Source organism: Corticium candelabrum, chromosome 13 (assembly GCF_963422355.1).
Source record: "Corticium candelabrum chromosome 13, ooCorCand1.1, whole genome shotgun sequence".
In the NCBI taxonomy this organism is placed as follows: Eukaryota; Metazoa; Porifera; class Homoscleromorpha; order Homosclerophorida; family Plakinidae; genus Corticium; species Corticium candelabrum.
In genome coordinates, this window is record NC_085097.1 from 5626406 (window position 1) to 5652935 (window position 26530).

General features: G+C 38.2%; 4 protein-coding genes across 5 annotated transcripts; 1 reads left to right on the plus strand and 3 right to left on the minus strand.

The window, feature by feature from the left end:
* Positions 1-808: 808 nt before the first annotated feature.
* Positions 809-5965, minus strand: LOC134188712 (prostaglandin reductase 1-like). The gene is made up of 8 exons (XM_062656885.1): positions 5819-5965; positions 5699-5744; positions 5575-5631; positions 4434-4598; positions 2939-3212; positions 1896-2001; positions 1097-1242; positions 809-1031 (listed from the first exon to the last, which is right to left on the minus strand). The coding sequence occupies exons 1-8, from the start codon at positions 5922-5924 to the stop codon at positions 915-917; spliced, it is 1017 nt and encodes a 338-aa protein (XP_062512869.1). The 5' UTR covers positions 5925-5965; the 3' UTR covers positions 809-914.
* Positions 5966-7144: 1179 nt separating this feature from the next.
* On the plus strand, positions 7145-12487 carry LOC134188808 (uncharacterized). Its single transcript, XM_062657011.1, has 11 exons — positions 7145-7177; positions 7229-7282; positions 7344-7510; positions 7924-8058; positions 8136-8261; positions 8821-8904; positions 9549-9605; positions 9679-9846; positions 10516-10684; positions 12027-12085; positions 12237-12487. The coding sequence occupies exons 1-11, from the start codon at positions 7162-7164 to the stop codon at positions 12264-12266; spliced, it is 1065 nt and encodes a 354-aa protein (XP_062512995.1). The 5' UTR covers positions 7145-7161; the 3' UTR covers positions 12267-12487.
* Positions 12488-13121: 634 nt separating this feature from the next.
* On the minus strand, positions 13122-19163 carry LOC134188932 (solute carrier family 40 member 1-like). 2 transcript variants are annotated; one of them, XR_009971409.1, is made up of 7 exons: positions 19087-19163; positions 18063-18190; positions 17845-18004; positions 17045-17152; positions 16797-16958; positions 13406-14777; positions 13122-13350 (listed from the first exon to the last, which is right to left on the minus strand). XR_009971409.1 is itself a non-coding variant. In XM_062657147.1 (6 exons), exons 1-6 carry the CDS (start codon positions 19109-19111, stop codon positions 13537-13539), a joined length of 1824 nt encoding a protein of 607 aa, XP_062513131.1. In that variant the 5' UTR covers positions 19112-19163; the 3' UTR covers positions 13122-13536. The 2 variants fall into 2 exon arrangements, 1 of the variants encoding a protein (XP_062513131.1); XM_062657147.1 differs by having other exon boundaries at positions 13122-14777.
* Positions 19164-19172: 9 nt separating this feature from the next.
* LOC134188933 (glutathione S-transferase omega-1-like) lies at positions 19173-21512 on the minus strand. The gene is made up of 4 exons (XM_062657148.1): positions 21403-21512; positions 20888-21047; positions 20491-20591; positions 19173-19881 (listed from the first exon to the last, which is right to left on the minus strand). The coding sequence occupies exons 1-4, from the start codon at positions 21496-21498 to the stop codon at positions 19483-19485; spliced, it is 756 nt and encodes a 251-aa protein (XP_062513132.1). The 5' UTR covers positions 21499-21512; the 3' UTR covers positions 19173-19482.
* Between the last annotated feature and the right edge of the window lie 5018 nt (positions 21513-26530).

The window sequence follows — 26530 nt, forward strand, 5'->3', positions numbered from 1 at the left end:
TGGTTAAATCGAAGAGATCTCATTTGCCAGTTAGAGCAGCTTGTCTGGCAGTCAGTCATTTTGTATATCTGTCTGTTTGTTTGTTAGTTTGTCTGCCTGTTTGTTTGTCTGTCTGTCTGTACATGTTTATCTGTTTGCTTGTCTGCCTGTCCGTTTGACTTTTGATTGTCTGTTTGTTTGTCTGTCTGTCTGTACATGTTTATCTGTTTGCTTGTCTGCCTGTCCGTTTGACTTTTGATTGTCTGTTTGTTTGTCTGTCTGTCTGTTTGTCTGTTTATCTGTTTGCTTGTCTGCCTGTCCGTTTGTCTGTCTGTTTGTTTGACTTTTGATTGTCTGTTTGTTTGTCTGTTTGTTTGTTTGTCTGTCTGTTTGTCTGTTTATCTGTTTGCTTGTCTGCCTGTCCGTTTTGTCTATTTGTTTGTCTGTTTGTCTGCCTGTCTGGTTGTTTGTTGTGTGTGTGTGTGTGTGTGTGTGTGTGTGTGTGTGTGTGTGTGTGTGTGTGTGTGTGTGTGTGTGTGTGTGTGTGTGTGTGTGTGTGTGTGTGTGTGTGTGTGTGTGTGTGTGTGTGTGTGTGTGTGTGTGTGTGTGTGTGTGTGTGTCTCCTGGTTGGTGCAGCATTGAATTCAAACAAGTGGAAATCTGGGACTGTACAACAGGTGGCAATGAATGTGTACCCAGAGTCATCTTTCCCATCTTGAGAGTACACGTACATGCTTTGACTGGGAATGTATAAAATTGCTAGATTGGCAATGTAAGAGATCCCACAACATACGGGTAGACAAGACACGCATGAGCTGATGCACCTTCATAGACCATAACAACAACACAAAATTTAAATGAAAAGTAGCATCATGCATGTCAAATTGGCAACACATTGACAAGTAGTGACAAGTAGTCTCTGATCATCAAAGCTACTACTCTGTGTTCTTCACGATGGCTTTTCCAATGTTTGCACCTTTGAGCATTGCAATGAACGCCTTCGGCATGTTCTCAAATCCGTCAGTCACGTGCTCTCTCCACTTCAACTTTCCCTTATCAGACGACCACGTGATTAATGTTAAATCATGCAGCTAGGGTCTTTAGTACACCATCCTACCTCCTTCACCCACTGGGCAAGTGCGCTGTTGGCTTCGTCGTAGCGGTCAGTGAAACGATAAATGATGAATCCTTCAATTTTTAGCTGTTGCTTCACGATGACTCCTTGGAGACGTGCTCCTTTTGGAACAGACAAATCTTTATCTCCTATAGAACCAAAAGCCATCAGTCGATCATTCTATCTTGTCACTAATAATAAGTAATTGACATATTTAGTGTGTGCAATTATGTTTGAGTATTTGGTAGCGATCGAGTGCTGTTTGTTTTTGTACATCAATGTTCACTCAATGTTCTTGCATTACTGTATACGAGCTCTAAGCAAATATTTGATGTTTCTGCAATGCTGTTTAGCTCTCCACCACATACCTCATCAATTCAATATTATTGACATTGTTGCTTTTGCACATAGATCGACAGACAAACAGACAGACAGAGAGACAGGCAGACAGAGAGACAGACAAAGAGACAGACAAAGAGACAGAGAGACAGACAAATAGACAGACAAACAAATAGACAGACAGACATACATACATACATACATACATACAGACAGACAAACAGATAGATTGACAGACAGACAGACAGACAGATAGATTGACAGACAGACAAACAGACAGACAGATAGACAGACAAACAGATACATAGACAGCCAGACAGAGAGACAGACACCACACACACACACACACACACACACACACACACACACACACACACACACACACACACACACACACACACACGTCCAGACAATATTTCAGACTAAAGACAAGACTGAGACAGCAGTTGACAGTAGGTCTAACCAGTTCCAGGTTTCAAGTTGTACTGAGAAATACTGCCACAACTTGCAACTCGGCCGAACTGTTTCATGTGATATAGAATAACAGTATCAGCAAAATCACCACCAACCTACAGACAACAGCATTGTATGTACATATCGAGACATATAGTCATATGCAGCACAGTATACACCAAGAAATACTCTGAAATAAAACACTCAACAGTTGATATCAATACCAAACATGTCACTGTTTTAATTAGTTTAATTAACTGTACATGTTTCTCATTGAAGCTTGTTATTTTACCCGCTACAACAATTACCCTTCAAATTTGATCCACACACTGCAAATGTTGAAGACATTCAAAGTCACCAAGTTTCTGTAAAACTTTTTATCTATTAAAATGTACCTCTGTTTTTAAATGGTCTCAACAAATGCTAAATTAGAGTGTTTGTAGGCAGAGAATTTTTTGTGGCATTTGTCACAACAGTCAGCAAATCCAGAAGCCAATTTTAATGTTTCCATATGTTCATGTTGTATTAGAGAAAAGATTTTCTACAATTCTGCAAAGATGCAATGCCAAAGTTATCCTTAGAAAACTTCAAAACTGTCACCTAATCATGGTGATTTAGATAGATTATTAGATTTTGACATTCAAAGTCAAGTCCATTAGTTAATGATTTTGTTGTTTGCAAGGACTGATTTGTATTTATATAATCCTAGCATATGTACAAGTAGAATCTGTATGAGAATAAATTATCTGTCTTTCTGTCCATTCGCCTGTCTGTCTGTCTGTCTATACAATGTCCGTCTGTCTGTCTGTCTGTCCACCCGTCTGTCTGTCAGTCAGTCAGTCTATCTGTCTGTCTGTGTCTGTCTGTCTGTCTGTCTATCCGTCAGTCTGTCTGTCTATCTGTCCATCTGTCTGTCTGTCTGTCTCTGTCATCTGTCTGTCTGTCTCTGTCATCTGTCTGTCTATCATCCATCTGTCTGTACTCTTTATGCCAGGCTTTAATAAATAACAAAACAGCTACAAAGTATGCATGAATATAAACACGTTGCCTTACATTATCGTAAAAAGCATTAATCCCATCGGGTGCTGCTTTACTCAAACTCTCGTGAAGGTCAACCTTCTTGTAGTTGAATGCATGATCAAATCCAATCGATTTCAGATATTCGACTTTCTCGTCGCTGCCTGCGTATCCAATTGCTACACAGCCCTTGATCTTTGCAATCTGACCGACAACATTTCCAACAGCTCCAGCTGCTCCGTTGACCAAAACGACATCGCCAGACTTGAGTGGCTTGCATATATCAAGCAACCCAAAGTATGCTGTACGACTGCACAACAAATAGAGCTCAACATATTATAATAATATAATAATAATAAAGTAAAATAATATAATACACACACACACACACACACACACACACACACACACACACACACACACACACACACACACACACACACACACACACACACAAGACTGATTAGTGACTATCTACCTAATTATTATGACTTAGACTCTTTGTGCTTCCATCCTTAGGGCGGATATGTGTTATTTGTGTTATCTGTATTATATACAAATATATATATAATATTATATATGTATATATATATATATATATATATATATATATATATATATATATATATATATAATAAATTAAATATATAATTTTTTATATTCCTTACATTGCACTAAAATGTCTATTTAAAGACATTTTACAAAAAACAAAATTTTTCATTTGGGGTGAGTGGGGTGGGGATAAATGGCCATTTCGTTCTTTAATTAAACCGAAAGTGAAAATGCCATTATAGACAACTTTGACAAATGCTTTGCAAGTAGTCCTGAAAAAACAATAGAGTGTACAATGACCATTGATATGTACAGATCTTATTTGCAAGATGGCGGTAAAAGGTACGCAAGTCCACTATGACTATGAGAAGATGGTGGAAGCGTTGTGGCAGACGGCTGACCTCCAGATGCCGAACACATTGTGCTAATTAGGGACAAACATTGTATATACATATGGTCTGTAGATGTAAGATTTTGTATTGGTGACATCACAGAGATTGAAAGTGCAGGCATCGACCGTTTTGTTTCAGAGCGGGGTAGGGGGTCTGGGTAGGGTAGGGGGTCTGGGTAGAGTAGGGTATGGGTAAGGTAGGGTATGGGTAGGGTAGGGTATGGGTAGGGTAGGGTATGGGTAGGGTAGGGTATGGGTAGGGTAGGGTATGGGTAGGGTAGGGGGTCTGGATAGGGTAGGGGGTCTGGGTAAGGTAGGGGGTCTGGGTAGGGTAGGAGGTCTGGGTAGGGTAGGGAGTCTGGGTACAGTAATGGTATGGTAGGGAATCTGCATGGGTAGAGTCTGGGTAAAAACTTTTCAAAATGTAGATAAATACGGACGGCCCCTAATATTCAACACATCAACGTTTCAAATACAGCAAATACAACTAGTTAATTAAATAAAAATTCAATCTTACTATTGTTTCTACCATTTAATTTAAATCCAATTTTATTTCTTATTTTAATTTTAATTTTTAAATTTTATTACCCGGGCATCCCGAGTGTTCCAAGTGCAAGTGACTCAGGAACACCTGCTGGAAGGTGAGTTGCCTTGGTTAGATCCTTTCCATCTGATACAAATGCTGTTTTCCATCCAATTGCACCATAAACAATATCACCCTTTTTGAATGCTGGGTTCTTTGACTCTACGATTCTAGAGGACAAATAGACGTGTGAACTATAGATCATATAATGTTATGTCAGTATTATTAATTAGATAGTTCTATGGATAAATAGTAATGTGTGTGTGTGTGTGTGTGTGTGTGTGTGTGTGTGTGCGCGCACGCGTGCGTGTGCATGTGCATTTGTGTGTGTGTGTGTGTGTGTGTGTGTGTGTGTGTGTGTGTGTGTGTGTGTGTGTGTGTGTGTGTGTGTGTGTGTGTGTGTGTGTGTGTGTGTGTGTGTGTGTGTGTGTGTGTGTGTGTGTGTGTGTGTGTGTGTGTGTGTGTGTGTGTGTGTGTGTGTGTGTGTGTGTGTGTGTGTGTGTGTGTGTGTGTGTGTGTGTGTGTGTGTGTGTGTGTGTGTGTGTGTGTGTGTGTGTGTGTGTGTGTGTGTGTGTGTGTGTGTGTGTGTGTGTCCATACAATACGACAAAACAAGAGAGGATCTGGGTTTTACAGTTCTATTCAGTACTTTCTTATCACTACTATTCACTGCACATCATCTCTAACTGCGTCACCCCGCATCACCTCTCGTGATGTATGCGTCACCTCTAGTCACTATGTGTCACTCTACGTGACTATATACAGAAACCTTACAGATACTTACAATGTATCCTACACCAAATTCATTCTTTCTTGTAACAACAAACAGGCGCACAAAGCAACGAAAGTCAAAAAGGGGGAGGGGCTGGCTGCGCGAGACTACTTCCGCGCAGTCGCTGAGCTAAACTCACGTGAATCACGCGAGGAGGAGGAGCTTTTGACGGAATTGCTCCTGCGCTACACTTACTGTTTGTGTACCAGTTAGGACAGGTCTAGGTAAATATGCATAATTGCATGAGCTATGATAGCACCGGCAATCTGCATGCCCATATCACGCATGATGAGTAACAATGACGAAGCAACATGGTCGACACATGGCAGCAAACAACAACATCCCTACTGCTACATACATGCTGCATACTCACACCTTGCTACAGCTTCACCAATCATCGGTGACCCCAACGGAAGGTCCACAACAAAAATCCTGCAGAAACATCAAAGCAATTTGTGTAGGCGACTGCAGCTATGCACACCGGTTGTGTATCATGCACCTCATGTAGGGATCAACGCTCAAGTACAGAGTCTTTCCAAGGACCTCTGCAATGGAAGAATTGATTAGATCTTGTGTGTGCCGTTTGCTACACAGCGAATTGTCATGATCAAGTCGTCACCTCCGTCTTGCAAAGGTTTCAGCTCCTGCTCGACCAGCTGGAAGTCTTCTTCGGTCGGGTAACCGCTAAAACGCTTGACCATGTTGAAAACGCGAGCCTTAGCCATTGTGTACCGTAGAGTGTACTAGCGTATATGATTCAAGGAACGTTTGGTGTTGAAATCTATTTAGTTCCAAGGAACTTGGTTCCGGAAACTGTTTGGTTCCAGAGCCATATCAGGCTTTGTTTGGTTCTAGCGCCATGTAATCTCGCGTAGCCAGACCGGTTTTCTCTCCGGAAACTCCGGAAACTGTGATTCCGGAAACTGTTTGGTTCCGGAAACTGTTTGGTTCCAGAAACTGTTTGGTTCCGAAAACTGTTTGGCTGTGTAACCTCGCGTAGCCAGACCAGTCTTCTCTCTAGAAACTGTTTGGTTTCTAAAACTTTTTGACCCTGGTAACTATTTGGTTCCGGGGTATAGTTGCTACCGGGTAATTTTCCGGGATTCTTATACGGCAAATCTTAGATCTAAGTAGTTCCCATGAGTACTGTACAAACATATGACATACGTACAGACAGGGTTAAATATAAATTTTAAAATAATTATTTTATTTATATGTTAGTATATATATATATATATATATATATATATATATATATATATATATATATATATATATATATATATATATATATATATATATATATATGTTAGTATATATATTTAAATGTTATTACTAATTTATTTATTTATTACTAATTTATTTATTTATTATTTATTTATTTATTTATTATTAATTTATATATTTATTACAATAAAGTTGTTTTATAAATAAATATATAATACTAATAAACTTATTAAAATATTATAAATAACAATATATAAATTATTGATAATTATCATCATGCTTCAATGTACATGTCTATGTTCTGAAGTAACGTATGCATACAGTAAGCATAAGAGTTTTAGCGCGAGTTAGGAGTATATCCCAAAACGATTTCTGCTCATTTACTTACTGTGCACGTAAACCTAGGTACACACGTGTATACTTTATTTATTTTATTACATTATATGTATTTTTGCTAAACATTAAAATTTTTTATTGCCGAGGGTAGTAATTAGTTAATTAATTAACATAAATTAAAGTTTAATATTTCATGTAATAAGCAAACTGCGCGATAGTAACATAATATATTTCTATTTTGCAATTGCAAAGCAGGTAGTGTATTCGTAAAGCAAACATGTACAATGTGACATAGTAATCAAATCCAACACAAAAGTATATACATCCGGGGTATTTTAAAACCCACAATCCTGCGCGCGCAAGCATACTTAAAAACATCCCGGATGTTACAACTTCACAATGACTACTGCAAACGGTAATCTCAAATTCTTCGTGAATGTCTCGATTTACAACGTTTCTGCACTAGGCGAAAGCGACAGCGCAACGAAATCTAAGAAAAACAAATACAGAAAAGACAAACGTAATTCATTCAAACTCTGCATTTTCTCTCATGTTTTCCTGCATCTTGTGATGCCGTGCAGCTTGGGATGACGAGGCTGTCGATCACTGGAAGGTGCAGCCGTTCACGCAGGATGACAGTAAACATGCTCTGGTCGAAGAGAGCTCGTTCGCCACTCTGTTTCCGAAATATCGAGAGAAGTACTTGAGAGAGGCTTGGACACACGTTAAACGGACTCTTGCCGAGCATGTTGGTGTAGACGGTTGATGTGTACGTGTGTGTGTGTGTGTGTGTGTGTGTGTGTGTGTGTGTGTGGGTGTGTGTGTGTGTGTGTGTGTGTGTGTGTGTGTGTGTGTGTGTGTGTGTGTGTGTGTGGAGTTTGTGGTTGATGGGTTGTTTGTTTGTCAGTCAGTTTGGTCAGTCGGTCTGTCTGTCTGTATGCCTGTCTGTTTGTTTATTGGTTTGTCTGTATGTTTGTATGTCTTTGTTTGTTTGTTTGTGTGTCTGTTTGTCTGTCTGTTTGTCTGTCTGATTTGATCAGTTTGTGTCTTTGTGTGGTTATCTCTCAGCCTTTTTGTGGTTTGTTTATGCCTTTTAGTCACTCTGTTTGTTCATCTGTCTATTTATTCATCCTCTGAGTCACATCCAGTCTTTATCATCAGGGCATTGATTGCACTCTTGACCTGGTTGAAGGCAGTATGACCGTAAGAACAACTCGTAAAACCTGGGATCCTTACATTATCATCAAATCACGTGATATGATCAAACTAATGGCTCGAAGCGTCCCCTACGAACAGGTGCCTTTCTTGCTCTCTTGCACGTTCATTCTGTCAGCTACAGTTAAGTTATGGTACACGTTGTGTGTGTTGTTTAGGCTCGTCGTGTATTGGAGGATGATGTAGCATGTGATGTGATTAAGATTGGCAGTCTTGTGCGTAATAAGGAGAGATTTGTGAAACGACGGCAGAGGCTGATAGGACCGAATGGGGCAACACTAAAGGTATCACTAGACGGTTGATATGTATTACATGCTTAGAAAATATGTTGTATTGTATTATATTATGTATTATATTTTTGAGTTATATTATATTATTAAATAAATAAATAAATAAATAAATAATTTATTATTATTTAAGTAATTTATTATTTATTTATTTTTTATTAATTAGTTAATTGATTAATTTTTATTTACTATTAATTAATTAATTAATTAATTTATTAATAATTTATTCATTTATTTATTAATTAATAATTTATTCATTTATTTATTTATTATTAATTAATTTTTTAGAATTTATTTTTTATTTTTTATTACTTGATTAATTTATTTATTTTTTATTTATTTATTAATTTTTTATTAATTTATTATTTATTAGTCTTTTTATTAATTTATTTATTTATTCATTTTTCTTAATTAATTTATTTATTAATTTTTTATTAATTTATTTATTAATTTTTATTAATTTATTTATTTATTAGTTTTTTATTAATTTATTTTTTACTTTATTTATTTATTTATTTATTTTGGGAAACAGTTGGCATGTGATCTGTTCGTGTAGGCTATAGAGCTGCTAACTGGATGTTACATGATGGTGCAAGGAAACACGGTATCTTGCTTAGGTTCATACAAAGGATTGAAACAGGTTTGTAATTTTGTTTTTCTGTTTGTTGCTCTGTCTTTCCGATTTTCTTGTCTGTCTGTTTGTCTGTCTGTCTGTTTGACAGTTTGTTTGTCTGTCTGTCTGTCTGTGTCTCTGTCTGTGTCTCTGTCTGTGTCTGTCTGTCTGTCTGTCTGTTTGACAGTTTGTTTGTCTGTCTGTCTGTCTGTCTGTTTGACAGTTTGTTTGTCTGTCTGTCTGTCTGTCTGTGTCTGTCTGTCTGTCTGTCTGTTTGACAGTTTGTTTGTCTGTCTGTCTGTTTGACAGTTTGTTTGTCTGTCTGTCTGTTTTGTCTGTCTGTCTGTCTGTCTGTCTCTCTGTCTGTCTGTTTGACAGTTTGTTCATTTGTCTGTCTGTTTGTCTGTCTGTCTGTCTGTCTGTCTGTCTGGCTGGCTGGCTGGCTGGCTGGCTGGCTGGCTGTTTGTCTGCCTGTCTGTTTGTTTGACTGTTTGTCCGTCTGTCTGGTTGGCTGGCTGTCTGGCTGGCTGTCTGGCTGTCTGGCTGTCTGTTTGTCTGTCTGTCTGTCTTTCTGGCTGGCTGACTTGCTGTTTGTTTGTCTGTCTGTCCGTCTGTCTGTCTGTCTGTTTGTTTGCATGTTTACAACAGTCAATGACAAGTTGGTGGTTTAGGTACGACAGATTGTGTTGGACACGATGAACAACATTCATCCAGTCTACAACATTAAGGTATTCCAAACTGTTACACATCCACTTTCCAATGTGTACCATGTACCACACACGTGTTACACTTGTATTACAGAGACTAATGATTAAACGAGAGCTAGCGAAGGATCCCTCTCTTCAAAACGAGTCATGGGATCGCTTCCTGCCAAAATTCAAAGCAACAAACGTAACAAGGAAGAAAATCAAGCGAAAACCAGAGAAGAAACCATACACACCATTCCCTCCACCACAAACAGAAAGCAAGGTAAGACATGTGGGGTTGGTAGTTCTGATAAAATGTGATGCCAAAACGACAACAAAACATCAATAAGTACCGTACATGTTTGAAAAGGAGTCTATCTGATTAATTAACAGCCTTGAGGCAGTTAATTGAAATGTGCTTGTTGAAATCAATAATCACAAATTGTCTGATTAAGTGCCTAAGCGCCCCTAAGACAGACATCATGCTCTAGACGAATACAATCATACAATAACCACCTCTGCCTGAATAATGGCTCCTGGGTGGTAATTCAGACATATTGCAGGTTGGATTTTTGAAAAACCAATAAGCGCTTGGGGCTCTTTTTGGACATTTACGTTACATACAATGCATACAATGCAGGTTGGTGTATAACAGTCGGACATTTGATGTTTACTTAATGTTTAGAAAGAGAGAAACGATGTTTGCTTTCTTAACAAACTTTGTGGTTATAATCAGTTTGTAATTCAATGTAGGAATATTGTGTGTGTGTGTGTGTGTGTGTGTGTGTGTGTGTGTGAGTGTGTGTGTTTGTGTGTGTGTGTGTGTGTGTGTGTGTGTGTGTGTGTGTGTGTGTGCGTGCGCACGCATGTGTGTGTGTGTGTGTGTGTGTGTGTGTGTGTGTGCGTGCGCACGCATGTGTGTGTGTCACATTTCTTCATTTCTGTTGTGCAGGTTGACAAACAGCTTGCTAGTGGAGAGTACTTTTTGAAAGAGCACGAACGACGTACCAAGAAGAAAATGGAGCAGGAGTCTCAACGCTCGGAAAAGTCAGAAAAGAGGAAAGCAAAGAGAGAGCAGTCGTTCATCGCACCGGCAGAGCCACCAGTCAAGAAAGCAAAAGGTCAGTAAAAAGTCTTAATTAAGGATCAGTAACTGCTTGTGTGTTAGTGGTGATGGATGAGTAAGTTGACACAGAGATAACAACAACAACAGCAGCAACAACAATAATAATTCAGCTATGAGCCTATAAGAAAAGGGTCTTTGTAAAAGTCACGAGACTTGGCGAGTAGCGTACTCTAAACGTATAGGGCTAAACTGACTTCCGGTCTATGGACTATGTGGGTGGCTGGCTGGCTGGTTATGTCTGTCACGCTACAGGAATGTGCCACGCCTCCTTAGTGTGGCCCAATCACAAAGCAGTAATTTCTTTATGTCGTGCGTCGCAACCAGAGACAATAGACGAACAGCCAACTGTACGCACGAAACTTCCTTGAGAGATTTTTCTCTCCAGAACAGTGTAATTCATGTTTACGATTGCTAGGACCTGTTGGACATAAACAACAGAACTCACCTGTCTGCAACTGCTGACCCAAAATCGATCGCTTTTTTGGTTTTACGATATTTATACGGGAATCCAACATTACGTAACCAGTAGAGATTTTATGTCTTGTATACGATAACTCTAGTTACGACTACTGACTATTTACGGACTTTGTGGTTACACGAAACGACAGTCGTTATGTAGAATTTTATATACATTTTACAAGTAGCACGTCTAGAAAGAAAATAGCGTGTATATTCGTAAAAATTATTCTTTGCGACAATTACTGCTAGCGTACGCAGTGTTCAGGACTTTGAAGGCTCATAGCTGTAGAAGCGACGGTGTAAACACAGCTTCGATTACTAGTACAATAACAATAATACTAGTGCAAATTAGACTGATGTGGTTGAGCATGATACATAATAAATCGTAATCAGTAAATCAATCAATCAATAAATAAATGAATTAGTAAATTAATAAATAAATTAGTAAATTAATAAATTATAATTAGCAAATCAATAAATCAAATAATAAATTAATAAATCTATAAATTAATAAATTAATAAATCAATAAATTAATAAATTAATAAAAAAATTAATAAATTAATAATATAATAAATCAATGAATTAATTAATAAATTAAAACAATTCTTAATTTGAATAATAATAATATCTTTACATTTTAATAAGGATGATAATATATTTTGATTCATACTGATATTGGTAAATGACAATAGTTCATGCAAGGCAATAGAATGTCTTGCTTCGTACCTCACAAGCTCTACATATTTGTGTACCATTCCTACACACTTTTTCAGTTAACTCACTGAGTCAGCATATCATTGTATTTGAATAAAAATTATTTTATTATTTTGGTGTCATGTATAGACGTGTTGGTTTGATATTTGATTCTCTAATGTAGTGGCTGCTGAGTCTGACGTGGACATACCAAGACTAAAGAAAAAAGTGAAAGCAGCTCAAGTGAGTTGACCAATGAAGACTTTGTATGTTAATTAAATTAAGTAATTATTATTTATTTTTTATTAATATAAACAACAGAATATAAAGAATTGCTATAAATAATATGATATAAATTATCTATGTAAAAATTATAAATTAATTTATGTGGCAGAAGTTGAAGACGTCATTCAAGACGAAGTGACACGAGGCAAACAAATTGCTACACGAGTATACGACATGTTGGTGCACTGACGTTGAATGTACGTTTCATGTTACTTCGTTAGTTACTGCATGCCCACATTGGGTTAGAAAAACAATCATGAAGTCCCCTTGTGGGGGACCAAGGCCCCATCTGTGGGGACATGGTCTCACAGGTGGAGCAGAGACATGACATGATAGAGTTTGTGAACAAGAGCTAATTGAGTTGAGCCATTGTGCCAAGGTATTTGCTAAAACGTTTAGTCCCAACAAAATTGATCTTTTGCTGCCCCATTGATATCAACCATTAGTGTTTGATGTCAATATTTGATGTCGATCGTCAATGTTTGATGTTACCGGTCAATGTCAGTTACTACCTTCTTTTGTTTAATTAATTAATTAGTGATTAGATATAAATTAGCGCACATTTCCTTGTAGTATATATACCGGTAATATATTATTATCCATATTCAAAAGTAAAAATTTTATTATATAAATTATTTATTAATTTATTGATTTATTTATTAATCTATTGATTTATTTATTGATTTATTATGTGTCATAATCAACCACACCAGTCTGGTTTGCATTACTAGTAAATTAAATTAATTAAATATAGCTGCATTGATATCAATCCACAGCTCTCAGTTGCATTGATATTACAAAAATGCTGATCCAAAGTGTGTTACGGATTTTAATAACGCGCGCTACAATTTTTGTGCGTGCCATTAATATCAATGTGGCCAAAAACTGAGTTGATATCAACTCACTGCTATTGGCTTTCATACTGTTCAGTCACTTTGTTTACATACTGTAGTGCATGCTAAAGGGCGTGGCAGTGTAACGCACGTTATTTAGGTAGGTGTCATGTACAAATTACTGCCACGAGTAAAAATATATTAATTATATAATCAGCTATATCCTCAAAACAGAAGTTGGTGCCATTGAGCGTCTGGTGAAAGTGCATTTTACATGCTGGTTGGACTAGACGCTAAATGCCCATGTACACTGCACTGTGGACTCAAAGTCTTGGTTTCTAGCCATCTTCCTGTCAAACACATGCTCACACTCTCACACTTTCGATGTGTCTGTGGAAAGAATACATAGTTTGTTATGATTACCCTGGAGGCAACACATCATTACCTGCCAGACACACTACCAACACACTGAGTGACATCTAGGACGCACAGTGTCTGCCATGAGTTGTCATTACGAATGCATCACATGGCAGTCACATGACACAATGTTATCACTGTCAAAAGCGATTCTAACGATTACAACTCACTGACATCTTGACGCGTGTCGTCGTCACTCGACAGGAGAATTTCCTTGTCTCGGTCATTTCCCACAGCTACGGGCATCCGTTTTTGTCTACAAGGCCTCATGATGATGTCAAAATGGAAGAGATGGCCGCGAACGGAGCGGCTATACGTTGCATAGAGAATCAACCCTAAGCCAACCATCGCAACAGAAACGAGAATCAAGTAACCAAACTGGTTGGCATGAGGCATTGCAATGACGAGCACGAAATGCAGCATGTCCATATTCGAATTGAGGACTTTCTGGACGCCACCGACGATCCCACGCTCGTTGGGCGCGACAGTTTCCTGAAATGTTTGAGTGACAGCACAATCGAAGCCCCAGAGGCCGATCCGAGACGCCAAAGTTCCGACGAGAAAGAGAAACAAGGCAGTCGACAACGGATTCTGATCATCAGTCGAACAGTTTGTCGAAATGTTGTGAGCGTGATGCATCAAGTAGGAGGACATGTTACCGGGAGACTGCGTGGGCGTGGTCATATTACAGTCATCACACACACTGTAGTGGTACCCGCCGCGTGTGGGGTTACCGGGTACGAACACAGAAGCGGCGGGAAGCAGGATACAGAGCCACTCCCACGTGAGAAACATCAATCCCGACCTCACGAGTCCGACTCGCCGTCTCAACTTTGGATACACGAATGTGCCAGCGATCCCCATGAATGCGGCGATGGCTTGTGCAATACTGATCTGCCATGGAACGAGACCCTGAGTGTAGAGATAGCCGGTTGTGACGCTATTGAAGCCGAGAACGGTGAGATACAGCAGCCCCAGTGCCATACCGGCTCTAAACGCCGTCTGACGTCGATACGTCTTCCATCCACCAATCAGATTTCGATACGGAGTCAGAAGCTTGAGCATGAATCGCACACAGAAATTCCGTCGTCGTGGCTGTTCATGACCGTCATCCTCCTCATCACTGGCGTAACCCTCCTCGCCCTCTTGAACCACATTCTCTGATTTTGTCACCGTCTTTGCTTCCGGTTTAGTCTCCGTTTTGAGGTCTTTGATTGCGAGTTGTGGGACTCGGTGGTAGATCTTGAGTAGGAGGGCGTATTCGATCACAACAGAGATGATGTTCCAGATAGCGATGAAGAGTGCTGCAATCCATAGTGAGTAGTTCATGATGAGTGATACCGGCACGGGGGCGAGGATCTTGCAGGCCAAGTCGATTCGACGAAGCTTCGCATTGGCACCTAGTAGGAAGCAAATTGTGTAGTGAATTTGTGATATTAATTGTTTGTTTGTCTGTGTGTTGGTTTGTTGCTTGGCACCTTGGCTGAATAGTTTAGTTGGTCGTTGTGTTTTATGGGTAGGAAGGAAACTTTGAAGTGTCTGTGCTTTGTGCTTGTTAGCCTATTGGTCTGTCTGTCTGTCTGTCTTATTTCACTATTGAACACAAAAGCAAATTTTACAAGAACACTGTAGGTAAAACTGCTAAGCTAAATGTCCATCTACTGAAACATACAGATCAAATACTACTAAAACTTTAATGAATGATGTTCTGAATGTCTCTTTCATTGTCGTCCAGTTCTTCATTTCCCTCTGCAATTCTTCTAAGTTTTCTCAATATTACACTACATCTGTCTGTCTGTCTGTCTGTCTGTCAATACATATATTTAAAATTTCAACACTATTCGCCTGTAGTAACGCCCATACCGAAATAACGCCCATGTGCGATAGGTCAGAACTTTCAGCCTGAAACAACGCCCATGCCCAACTATACGCCCATGCCCAAGTATAAGCCCAGAATACGCATGCGCAGACAAAGCAAAATGGGTCTGCAGAACATTCGTCTCCGTCTGTGTGCGTTTGATGAGCTGGTGTCAACGTTGAGTGAGAGTGCTCGCCGCTAGACTCATGTCTTCGTTGCAATTACCGTCCCTGATGCTCTTGACGGGCTTCAGTCCGACCATGTGTGTATAGTGTTTAGTTTCTGCGTGTATGTTGATGCTGAATGGATACCAGTACCTTAGATCTTGCAAATGGATAATTGCAAGCATTTGTGGTATTTCTGTCTTCAAATATTTAGATGATGACTGGCCAGGCGACAACATTTAGGTACCATGTATACTCCTAGGACCAAAAAAATAACGCCCATGCCCTAGTATATGCCCAGATAAAAGTGTTTCTTTTCTATACGCCCAGGGCGTTATTACGGGTGAATACGGTATTACATTCTAAATGGTTCCAGCAAGGAAAAGGAAAACATGCTACAACAATGTCCGGCGACCCTTACGGCCGCTTACTACGTAGGACAATTAATTAACTGTTTGCTATAAGCAGTACAACTGTTCTTGCTAAAAGAAAGTCTACATAGTTTTCTTGAGAGCACTTGTGCGTTGCATCTCTGGAGGCTAACAGACAGGCAGCGTCTCCAGTATGTCTTGAACTTGCCACTGTTTGGGTGTCCATCTGTCTGTCTGTATGTCTGTCAGTGTTTCTGTGTCTGTCTGTCTGTCTGTCGGTGTGTCTGTGTCTGTCTGTCTGTCCAATACATATATTTCATACGTTGAAACTAGTACACTCACACTAAACTGTAAACAAACAAGCAAGCCCGCAGGCCCTATGCTAAAACTAACTGCTAACGCCTAAACAACTGAAACGAGAATGACTCAAAATTACATGAGTAACACTGAGCAAGTCTCGAAAGTTTTCTAGTAATTACTCTTGCATTACATCATTGCAACGCAACGGAAATACATCGCCGCCAGTATACAATGAAGTCAGTGCTGTTGTTCTGTCCTGTCTGTCTGTCTGTCTGACAATCAAATTTCTTTGTCTGTCTGTTTGTCTGTCTGTCTGTCCATTTGTCTATCTATCTCAAATTCTGTCTGTCTGTCTGTCTGTCAGTCTATCTGTGTCAATCAGTTTTTGTCTGTCTGTCTCTGTCTGTCAATCAAATTTTTGTCTATCTGTCTGTCTGTCTGTCTGTCTGCCAGTCTGTTTGTCAATTTTTGTCTGTCTGTCTGTCTGTTTGTTAATCAATTTTTTGTCTGTCTGTGTTTGTGTGTCTGTCTCTCTGTTTCTGTTTGTCAATCAAATTTTTGTCTGTCTGTCTGCCTGTCTGTCTATTTGTCTGCGTCCACGTTTCTCTCCTCTTTAATTTTCAACCACCTCCACATCCGTCTGCTAGTCTACCTCACAAACTTGTTTGTCCCACTCACACTTGCTACACAACAACAACAACAACAACAACAACAACAATTACCAACCTGCAAGTTCATTTTCATCTTTGTGTGTGATAACCACTATCCAGTCACGTTCCACAGCAATAGTCGTAGCCGTGCTGGCCAAGTTTGCAGCAGCAGCCAAGATTACGAGTGCCACAATGGCAAGTATATATATCCACTGATGAAGAAGCTCCTTGTCTTCCACTGAAAACATCACAAAATGGTTCACTTATACACCCAGAAATTGATATTAACAAACAATGAGACTTGGACTGTAAGTGTGTACTAACCTTCGTTGGCTTGGCTGCTGCCAGTTAACTGTGGTAAGAAGAATACAGTCAAGATAGCTGACGATACAATCACCAAACCATTTTCGATAAACAACGTCAACTTGACCACTGCAGAATGGAAGAATGGTTAGTGTGTTTGTTTGTATTTGTGTTTGTCTGTCTGTCATGTGCAAATAGTTTGAAACCCAATATCAGCCTGTGTGTGTTTTTCTGTCTGTCTGTCTGTCTGTCTGTCTGTCTGTTTATGTTTTTGTCTGTGAGTCTGTCTGTTTGTATCTGTCTGTTTATGTGTTTGTCTGTGTCTGTCTGTGTTATATTTATAGTTTAGAAGAGAATAAAGCAATCTGTCTGTTTCTCTATCTATCTGTTTGCCTGTCTGTCTGTTTGTCTGTCTGTTTGTCTGTCTGTTATCTGTCCATGTGTTTGTCTGTCTGTCTGTCTATGTGTCTGTCTGTTTGTATGTTTCACTGTTTGTGTGTCTGTCTGTCTGTCTATGTGTTTGTCTGCCTGTCTGTTTGTCTGTCTATCTGTCTGTCTGTCTGTTTCTCTGTCTAAGTGTCTGTCCACCTGTTTGTTGTCTGTCTATGCGTTTGTCTGTTTGTCTGTCTGTGTGTCCATCTATGTGTCTGCTTGCCTGTCCAAGTGTCTGTCTGTCTGTTGTCTGTCTATGTGTCTGTTTGTCTGTTTCTCTGTCCGTCTGTCTGTTTCTCTGTCTATGTGTCTGTCTGTATGTATGTATGTATGTTGTTTGTGTTGTCAGTCATGTGTCAATCATTCAAGTACAGACACCACAACCGTACCTTTGAGACGTGCATTTCTATCCACCCAGTCTCCCACCATCGAACCAAACAGTACAACAGAAAGAGCAACAGCCAGACCAGAAACAGCAGGCAACAGCAACGACCCGCATCCAATCTCAACCAGAAACAAACCAATAGAAAACATCCACATTCGATCTCCCTACACGTCAAAAACAAATTCGACCAACAGCCAGCCAAACCGATGACGACCAACAAACCCATTTGGAAAGCAAATGACTCAGACAGAGATAATAAATGTTTGAACGTCTGACAGTCTCTGAACTTGCAACTTCCTCTTCTCCCAGCATGTCAGTCTCACTTCCCTGACTTGTCCGATCAACAACATCTGAACAAACGGTAACACGGTGGTGTAGCTACGAGGCCAAGGGGGTCAATGACTCCTCAAACTTTGTGGGCGTGTGTGAGTATCAATATATTACTTTTAATAGATTATTAATATGTAATATAATAATTTATATATTAATATCAATACATTATTTTGAATAGATTATCACTATATATAATATAATAATAATTTATATATTAATATTAATATATTAGTAATATTAATAATCTATTCAAAATAATATATTGATATTAATATATAAATTATTATTATATTTATTTATATATTAATATAAAAGTGTTAGAAACAACATTTTGTTGTACAATTGATATTAAAAGTATTGATATCAAAGTGTAATATTATACTGCATTAATTGTTTACTGTTTCATTAATTTATTAATAATATTGTTGATTACTAATATTAATTTTAAAAACCATATAATTTATCATATAATTAGGGAAATTATTAATATCAATTCTTGAACACTAATGTTATTAATTAAATTAGACATAAAATATTTTAACTGCCTGTACAAGTAGACAACCGAAACTTTGCCAGCAAGACATCAAAGTGCCGACCAGCTCAACAGCCTCATTACACTGTCAGAATACCTGGACAGCAACCATTGCATTAAAACTTAATTAAGTAATTAATTAGTTAATTAATTAATTATTAGGACTTGCAGCAAATATTACAATATCCATTTACTATAACGCATTTCACCCACTTTTGTGTTTGCATGTTTATAACTCAATCAGCTCGCCAACAACGCAAAACGAACGGGAAGAAATGATTGGCCTACGACAGGTCACGTGATGCGAATGTTTAGACAATCGCGTGCAACTCGCTTGCAAACGTCGCAATCTGCGTATCGATGTCTCTGCTTGTGTCTTACCTTCGTTCGCCTGCTCGGATTCCATTCGAGTCGCGTCGCAACTTCGACGATCACGCGCGTGGTACACGTGATCTCGTCTTCGGACGTCCAGACCGCATCCTCGGAGTCTTTTATACCTCGCATCCTTCAGATTTCATGTCAATAATTAATTACGTTTTACATACATTTTCACGGTTAGCAACACTGAATAAAACTATTAAGCACAAAGTTGTAGGTAACTCTTGCAACACAACACAACACAACACAGTCAAGCAAAGTTGAAGTCAGCAGCACGAGCAGTCATTACGACCAACAGCATTTTGTAAGTAATGGCAGCGTGCATAACGTCCTTAATCAATTAGCCAAACAGCCAAACATAAGCTTCAACCTTTTGCCACTCGCACAGCATCCCAAACTCTAGAGTATCTCCTCATCCGCTGTATAGAACGGGTACTTGGAGTGGTAGTTGTAGTCTGGTGGTCCGGGAGTTTTCCACGTTTCCCAGAATCCTTTAAAATCGTCCAACGTGTGCATCACCTCTTTCACAGCTGGTACCTCCTTCATGCGCTCGATGTAGGAAATCATTGTTGGAAATCGAGTGGCAGGTATGGTGATATCACCGACTGATGCCTTGGCATCCATCACCTCGAGAAACGGCCATATGTGGATGTCCATTGCATTGAGGGATTGACCTCCAAAGAATGGACTGTTGAGTTGTTTAAGTGGTGCCTCCACGTATTTCTCGTGAGCGCTGAGAAGGTCAGGGATGCACTCGTTGTTTTGATCTTTCAGGGCTGAATACACTGAAGGCATGACCTGAATAGGAGCAATAATGTTCAGGTGTCTTTGTGCTTCTTGTAGTCATCATGAGTAATTGCAGAGAGCAAAAACATGTCTGAAGATGCGCTGTCTGTCTATACTGACAGACGTCTGTTTGTGGATCTCTGCACTTGGTTACTAGTTTCTGTTGATCTGTTGTCTGTCTGTCTGTCCATTTGTCTGTCTGTCTGTCCATTTATCTGTCTGTCTGTCCATTTGTCTGTCCATTTGTATGTCAATACATATATTTTGTCTGTCCATTTGTGTGTCTGTCTGTCGGTCTGTCTGTCTGTCTGTCTGTCTGTCTGCCTGCCTGTCTGTCTGTCTGTTTGTCTTACGTTAAAATCTAATTTCTATAAACACATACTGGACAATGACACAAATTTTTAAAACGGTTAATAGTCAATTATTAATTAGTCAATTAGTCAATAGTCAATACATTTTGCACATCTCTCAGAAAGTATAATTACTGACTGTCTGCCTGCTCTTCTCTATGCATGTCATCTTCATCTAATCATGATGCCTCCTTTCAAATATCAACTTATCATGTAATTCTTTAAACCCATTTTGTTTGACATTCGATATATAAACAAGTTTCCTGTATACCTTGTTTGTATATCTTGCCATCAGTATGCAAACTTCTGCTCTTGCCACCGCATCACGTGGATACAAAAAAGGAGAGTTGGAATACACATGATCAATATAGTCTGCAATGAACACAATCAAGTCATACTAATGCATGAAAAGTCAAAACTTTTGATCTGTTTTCTGCATACACACTCACAGTGTGTGTGTGTGTGTGTGTGTGTGTGTGTGTGTGTGTGTGTGTGTGTGTGTGTGTGTGTGTGTGTGTGTGTGTGTGTCACTGTGTGTCACTGTGTGTCACTGTGTGTGTGTGTGTGTGTGTGTGTGTGTGTGCGCGCGCGCACGCGTCACAGTTAGAATCAATGCATGACATCATCACAACTCCAACAGTTAACATAATATCATCATTGATTCTCACCAATACAAACTTCTGATTCGGTCAGTGTTACACCATTGTGGATGAGAACAGGAACCTCTCCAAGTGGGTTGGCATCAAGAAAAAACTTTGGCTTGTTCTTCAGGTCACAATTAATCACGTCAAACCTCACACCCTTCAGAGTCAAAGCAAGACGAACTTTCTAGCAACACAAATGCAACAGATCGAATCAACTCTGCAGTTTTGCAGACCTCAAGCCTCCACTAATTATTCACGATAAGCCCTCAAACTCTCGGTAATTTACCTTGATAACGCCTCTCAGCCATACTTTCAGTAACATTAAAATTATCTATTTTATAAATAAATTAATTTTATAAATTGTTAATTTTAATAAATTTATTTTATAAATTATGTATGTTATATAATTAAATAGCACCAAAATGTTATAATTATAGTATGTGTTGATGCTAAATATACTCGTACGTAATTTTTTAAATTTAATTTGATTGCATGAGGTATATTAGTTCATTAAATTCAATCGGTGACGTCATTCTTGCCTCTGAGAAAGGATCGAACTCCCAGCCGTACACGCGTACTGATACGCCGTCTGGAATTGGAGGTGGCGTGCCGTGACAAGCAGAAGTTACTGACATCACACACGAACGATGCAAATAGATGGAAGTCTCTCACGGTAGCGCGCGTTAGGATACACAACATTTGTTTGATGCAAACCAGAGCAAACCGTACTGTTAAAAAATTACATAATTTGTTTTTTATGTTACTATAATTTATTAAAATTTTATTATAAACCACTGACGTTCTACTATTGATAGACACGCGAGAAACGGTGTACACATCCGGGTATTTTAGTCAGAATGGCTTTTTCGAGTGGCGTTTGTTTCGTCATCAATGAAGCACCAAATGTCGATCTGATGCCATTCCCGACTGGCAATGAATGCACTCGAGAATATCACCAACAACATCACCGAAGCTGCGATCTACCGCCAAAACGTGTCAACGTCATCGCCGGCAACGGCGACAACCAATCAAACGTCGAGTTTGACTGATTATACGAAAGGGAGTGAACCACATACTCTTTTGTCGCTCTCGGTTGGATTTGCAATTGGAGGTGAGTCAGTAAAAGATCAATTCAAAATTTTTGAGCGACATTTTCATAAAATTTTATATATTTTATAAATATTTTATACTGTATATGTGATAATACAATTTATATTATTTTATAAATATTTTATACTGTATATGTGATAATACAATTTATATTATTTTATAAATATTTTATACTGTATATGTGATAATACAATTTATATTATTTTATAAATATTTTATACTGTATATGTGATAATACAATTTATATTATTTTATAAATATTTTATACTGTGTATGTGATAATACAATTTATATTATTTTATAAATATTTTATACTGTATATGTAATAATATAATTTATATTATTTTATACTCTATATGTGATAATACAATTTATATTATTTTATAAATATTTTATACTGTGTATGTGATAATACAATTTATATTATTTTATAAATATTTTATACTGTATATGTGATAATACAATTTATATTATTTTATAAATATTTTATACTGTGTATGTGATAATACAATTTATATTATTTTATAAATATTTTATACTGTATATGTAATAATATAATTTATATTATTTTATAAATATTTTATACTGTATATGTGATAATACAATTTAGATCATTTTATAAATATTTTATACTGTATATGTAATAATACAATTTATATTATTTTATAAATATTTTATACTGTATATGTGATAATACAATTTATATTATTTTATAAATATTTTATACTGTATATGTGATAATACAATTTATATTATTTTATAAATATTTTATACTGTGTATGTGATAATACAATTTATATTATTTTATAAATATTTTATACTGTATATGTGATAATACAATTTATATTATTTTATAAATATTTTATACTGTGTATGTGATAATACAATTTATATTATTTTATAAATATTTTATACTGTATATGTGATAATACAATTTATATTATTTTATAAATATTTTATACTGTGTATGTGATAATACAATTTATATTATTTTATAAATATTTTATACTGTGTATGTGGTAATATAATTTATATTATTTTATAAATATTTTATACTGTGTATGTGATAATACAATTTATATTATTTTATAAATATTTTATACTGTGTATGTAATAATATAATTTATATTATTTTATAAATATTTTATACTGTGTATGTGATAATACAATTTATATTATTTTATAAATATTTTATACTGTATATGTGATAATACAATTTATATTATTTATAAATATTTTGGATGTAAAGTATGGGGTTTTGGACTCATTTTAAATAATTACTTAGACAAACACACAAACAGACGGACAAACAGACAGACAGATAGACACACGTACACACACACACACACACACACACACACACACACACACACACACACACACACACACACACACACACACAGACAGATAGATTTTTGGAGAAAAAAATTTCTCAATAATATTACAACGATGCAACACCAAAGTCATCTTCCACAAGCTGACTCGTGTCTTCCCTGGAGAAGAAGATGAGAGCATACACAATAGAGACTATCAAAGTAGTTTGCATTAAACTAAAGCTGAACTCAGTAGATTGCTTGTATTTAGTGTTAGAAATGTAACGTAGAGTTTGTGTTTCAATAAATGAAATTGACAGATAGACAGACAGACAGATAGACATGCAGACAGACAGACACATAGACAGACAGACAGGCATACAGACAGACAGATAGACACACGGCATGGACACACAGACTTACAGGTAGACACACAGACATACAGATTGGCACACAGACAGACAGACACACAGACACAGTGACACAGACAGACAGACACACAGACATAGTGACACAGACATACAATAGACTCACAGACAGACAGATAGACACACAGACAAATAGACAGATACACAGACAGACCGACACACAGGCACAGTGACACAGACATACAATAGACTCACAGACAGACAGATAGACACACAGAGAAATAGACAGATACACAGACAGATAGACACACAGACATACAATAGACACACAGACAGACAGATAGACACACAGCCATACAGATTGACAGACAGACAGACAGACAGACACACATTGACGGACAGACACACAGACACACAGACATACAGGCAGACACACAGACAGTCATAACGTCATGTGGTCACAGCAAACATAAAACCGTTTTTTGCAGCTCTACTACGTCATGCTTTCAAGCGTACACCTCTTCCTTACACAGTTGTATTGCTTGTCATTGGTATGATTTTGGGAGGATTGACTCGCGTTTTCAAGCCGCTTTCAGATTACACAGCCATTGCTCACATGGATCCTCATCTGATTCTGTTTATATTTCTACCGACGCTCGTGTTTGAGTCTGTATTTGCAATGGACGTTCATACGTTTAAGAAGACACTTTTTCAGACAGTCATACTGGCAGGTGAAAGGTGACTGGTCACACACACACACACACACACACACACACACACACACACACACACACACACACACACACACACACACACACACACACACACACACACACACACACACACACACACACACACACACACACACACACACACACACACACACACACACCAACGTCTCTGAGAATGGACACAACTGCCACTGGATCAGTCGCACTCAAAATGCATTCAAACATAAGTGACGGCATCCAGCCCCAATCATATGTGAATATAAACTTCCCAATCATTGCAGCCAACACAGTGCACAAAGCAAGTCCAGGACCTAGTAACAACATAAAAGTATAACAGTACAAATAAACAAACAAACAGACAAACAAAGTAATATTAACAAACAAATTAATTATTGATATTAACAAAAAGACACACAAATTTAATATCAATATCAACAAACAAACAAACAATTAATTATTGATATAAAAAACAGACAACGAACTACAAATCAATGTGTGTGTGTGTGTGTGTTCTGTTGTCCCTATATGCGAATGCGGCAAAGACATTGATAAAGACGGCTATCACCTTCTCACATGTAAGACCGGGCGGTGGGCCAATATGGATTCACGAGACATTGACTATAGTGTTTGGAGTGACTGTCTACAGCATTTGAAGATGACCCATCAGCGAGAATCGAGGAATCTTTATGTTAATAGTGACAACCGCCCCGACATCGTTGTCTTTGACGCTCAACAGGGTTGTGACATTGAGCTGGACATCTCGGTGTCCCACCCATGGGCACTACATGTGATCTCTCGAGCAGCTCAGGAAGACGGTGTGGCTGCAGCTACCCGTGAGGTCAAGAAATCAGAGAAATATGCTAGAGAAAGGGATGCCTGGGGCCTCCCCTCCAACTGCATCCCATTAGTGTTCGAACACTTCGGACGTTGGGGCTCAGAGGCAGCTCAATTCCTGCACCGACTGTCACTTCAGTCTATAGACGAAGACGGAAAAAAGAACAGCCGTGATTTTAAGACATTCTGGCGTAGGTGCATGTTGGTAGCTTTGCAAAGATGTAATGCTAGCGTCATTAGCAGAAAGTTAGCAAGGCTAGAACATTCTAAGATCTTTGCAGTTGACAGTTCATTCGCACGTAGTTAAATTATGGCGTTGGCCGTTTGGGCCAGACTAGAATGTAATGGTGTTGTTCTTTGAAAATATATGTATTGACAGACAGACAGACAGGCAGACAGTCCTAGTAAACCCTCGTAGTTACAGAACTTTATATAGTTACCTTGCTAGCATTGTATTATAGATGTATGTTTGAAATAGTGTTATTTGACAGACAGACAGACAGACAGACAGACAGACAGACAGACACGCACACTCAAGGAGACAGCACATGGACAGATAGATAGAGAATGGATTTTGACAGACAAGAAACAGACAGAGAGACAGACAGAATTTTGGAATTGATTGCTTGTGGTGTTGTGCATGCAGGCTGTGGCCTTTCGCAAGCATTACGTCCTACCGGTGAAGAAAAACTTCTGGAATTGGTTTGATCTAGTGATTGTCTTAATCTCGGTCATTGACATTTGTATCGACACGTTTGTGCCTGAGAATGAGAACAATGGTGGATCTAATTTATTGCCTGCATTGCTTCGTGTTGCAAGGATTTTGCAAATGGCTCGAGTGGGTAGAGGTCTGCGAGCTTTTAAGGTACTGTGTACACTGACTTGGTAGACATGATAAGCTGTGTGTGTGTGTGTGTGTGTGTGTGTGTGTGTGTGTGTGTGTGTGTCTGTCTGTCTGTCTGTCTGTCTGTCTGTCTGTCTGTCTGTCTGTCTGTGTCTGTCTGTTTATCTATTTGTCTGTATGTCATGTTGTGTTTGTCTGTGTGTTTTTTGGTGTGTCTGTCCTTGTGTTTACCTTTTTGTCTGTGTGTTTGTTTGTCAAATTTTGTCTCTGTTTGTCTGTTTGTCTGTCCATTTGTCTGTCTGTCTATTTGTTTGTTTATCTTTCTGTTTCCCTGTTCGTGTGTTTGTCTGGTGGTCTGTGTATTCGTCTGTCTCCTTGTGCTATCACTAACGGCTTGTTTGTCATCTTCTGCAGCTCTTGTTTCCCTTCATAACAAAGGTGATCAACAATATCATCAATAGACATCT

Coding starts and splice junctions, on each gene's coding strand:
- LOC134188712 (XM_062656885.1), bottom strand. CDS start 5,924: ATGGCTAAGGCTCGCGTTTTCAACATGGTCAAGCGTTTTAGCGGTTAC. Junction 5,632..5,698: donor AGCGTTGATCCCTACATGAG/GTGCATGATACA, acceptor ATGTTTCTGCAG/GATTTTTGTTGTGGACCTTC. Junction 4,599..5,574: donor ATTGGTGAAGCTGTAGCAAG/GTGTGAGTATGC, acceptor TTTGTCCTCTAG/AATCGTAGAGTCAAAGAACC.
- LOC134188808 (XM_062657011.1), top strand. Junction 7,283..7,343: donor CAAATACAGAAAAGACAAAC/GTAATTCATTCA, acceptor GATGCCGTGCAG/CTTGGGATGACGAGGCTGTC. Junction 7,511..7,923: donor AACGGACTCTTGCCGAGCAT/GTTGGTGTAGAC, acceptor CTTTATCATCAG/GGCATTGATTGCACTCTTGA.
- LOC134188932 (XM_062657147.1), bottom strand. CDS start 19,111: ATGGAATCCGAGCAGGCGAACGAAG. Junction 18,191..19,086: donor ATCCGAGCAGGCGAACGAAG/GTAAGACACAAG, acceptor CCGTTTGTTCAG/ATGTTGTTGATCGGACAAGT. Junction 17,153..17,844: donor TAGAAATGCACGTCTCAAAG/GTACGGTTGTGG, acceptor TCCATTCTGCAG/TGGTCAAGTTGACGTTGTTT.
- LOC134188933 (XM_062657148.1), bottom strand. CDS start 21,498: ATGTCAGTAACTTCTGCTTGTCACGGCACGCCACCTCCAATTCCAGAC. Junction 20,592..20,887: donor CGAATCAGAAGTTTGTATTG/GTGAGAATCAAT, acceptor TGTTCATTGCAG/ACTATATTGATCATGTGTAT. Junction 19,882..20,490: donor TGGCAAGATATACAAACAAG/GTATACAGGAAA, acceptor GCTCCTATTCAG/GTCATGCCTTCAGTGTATTC.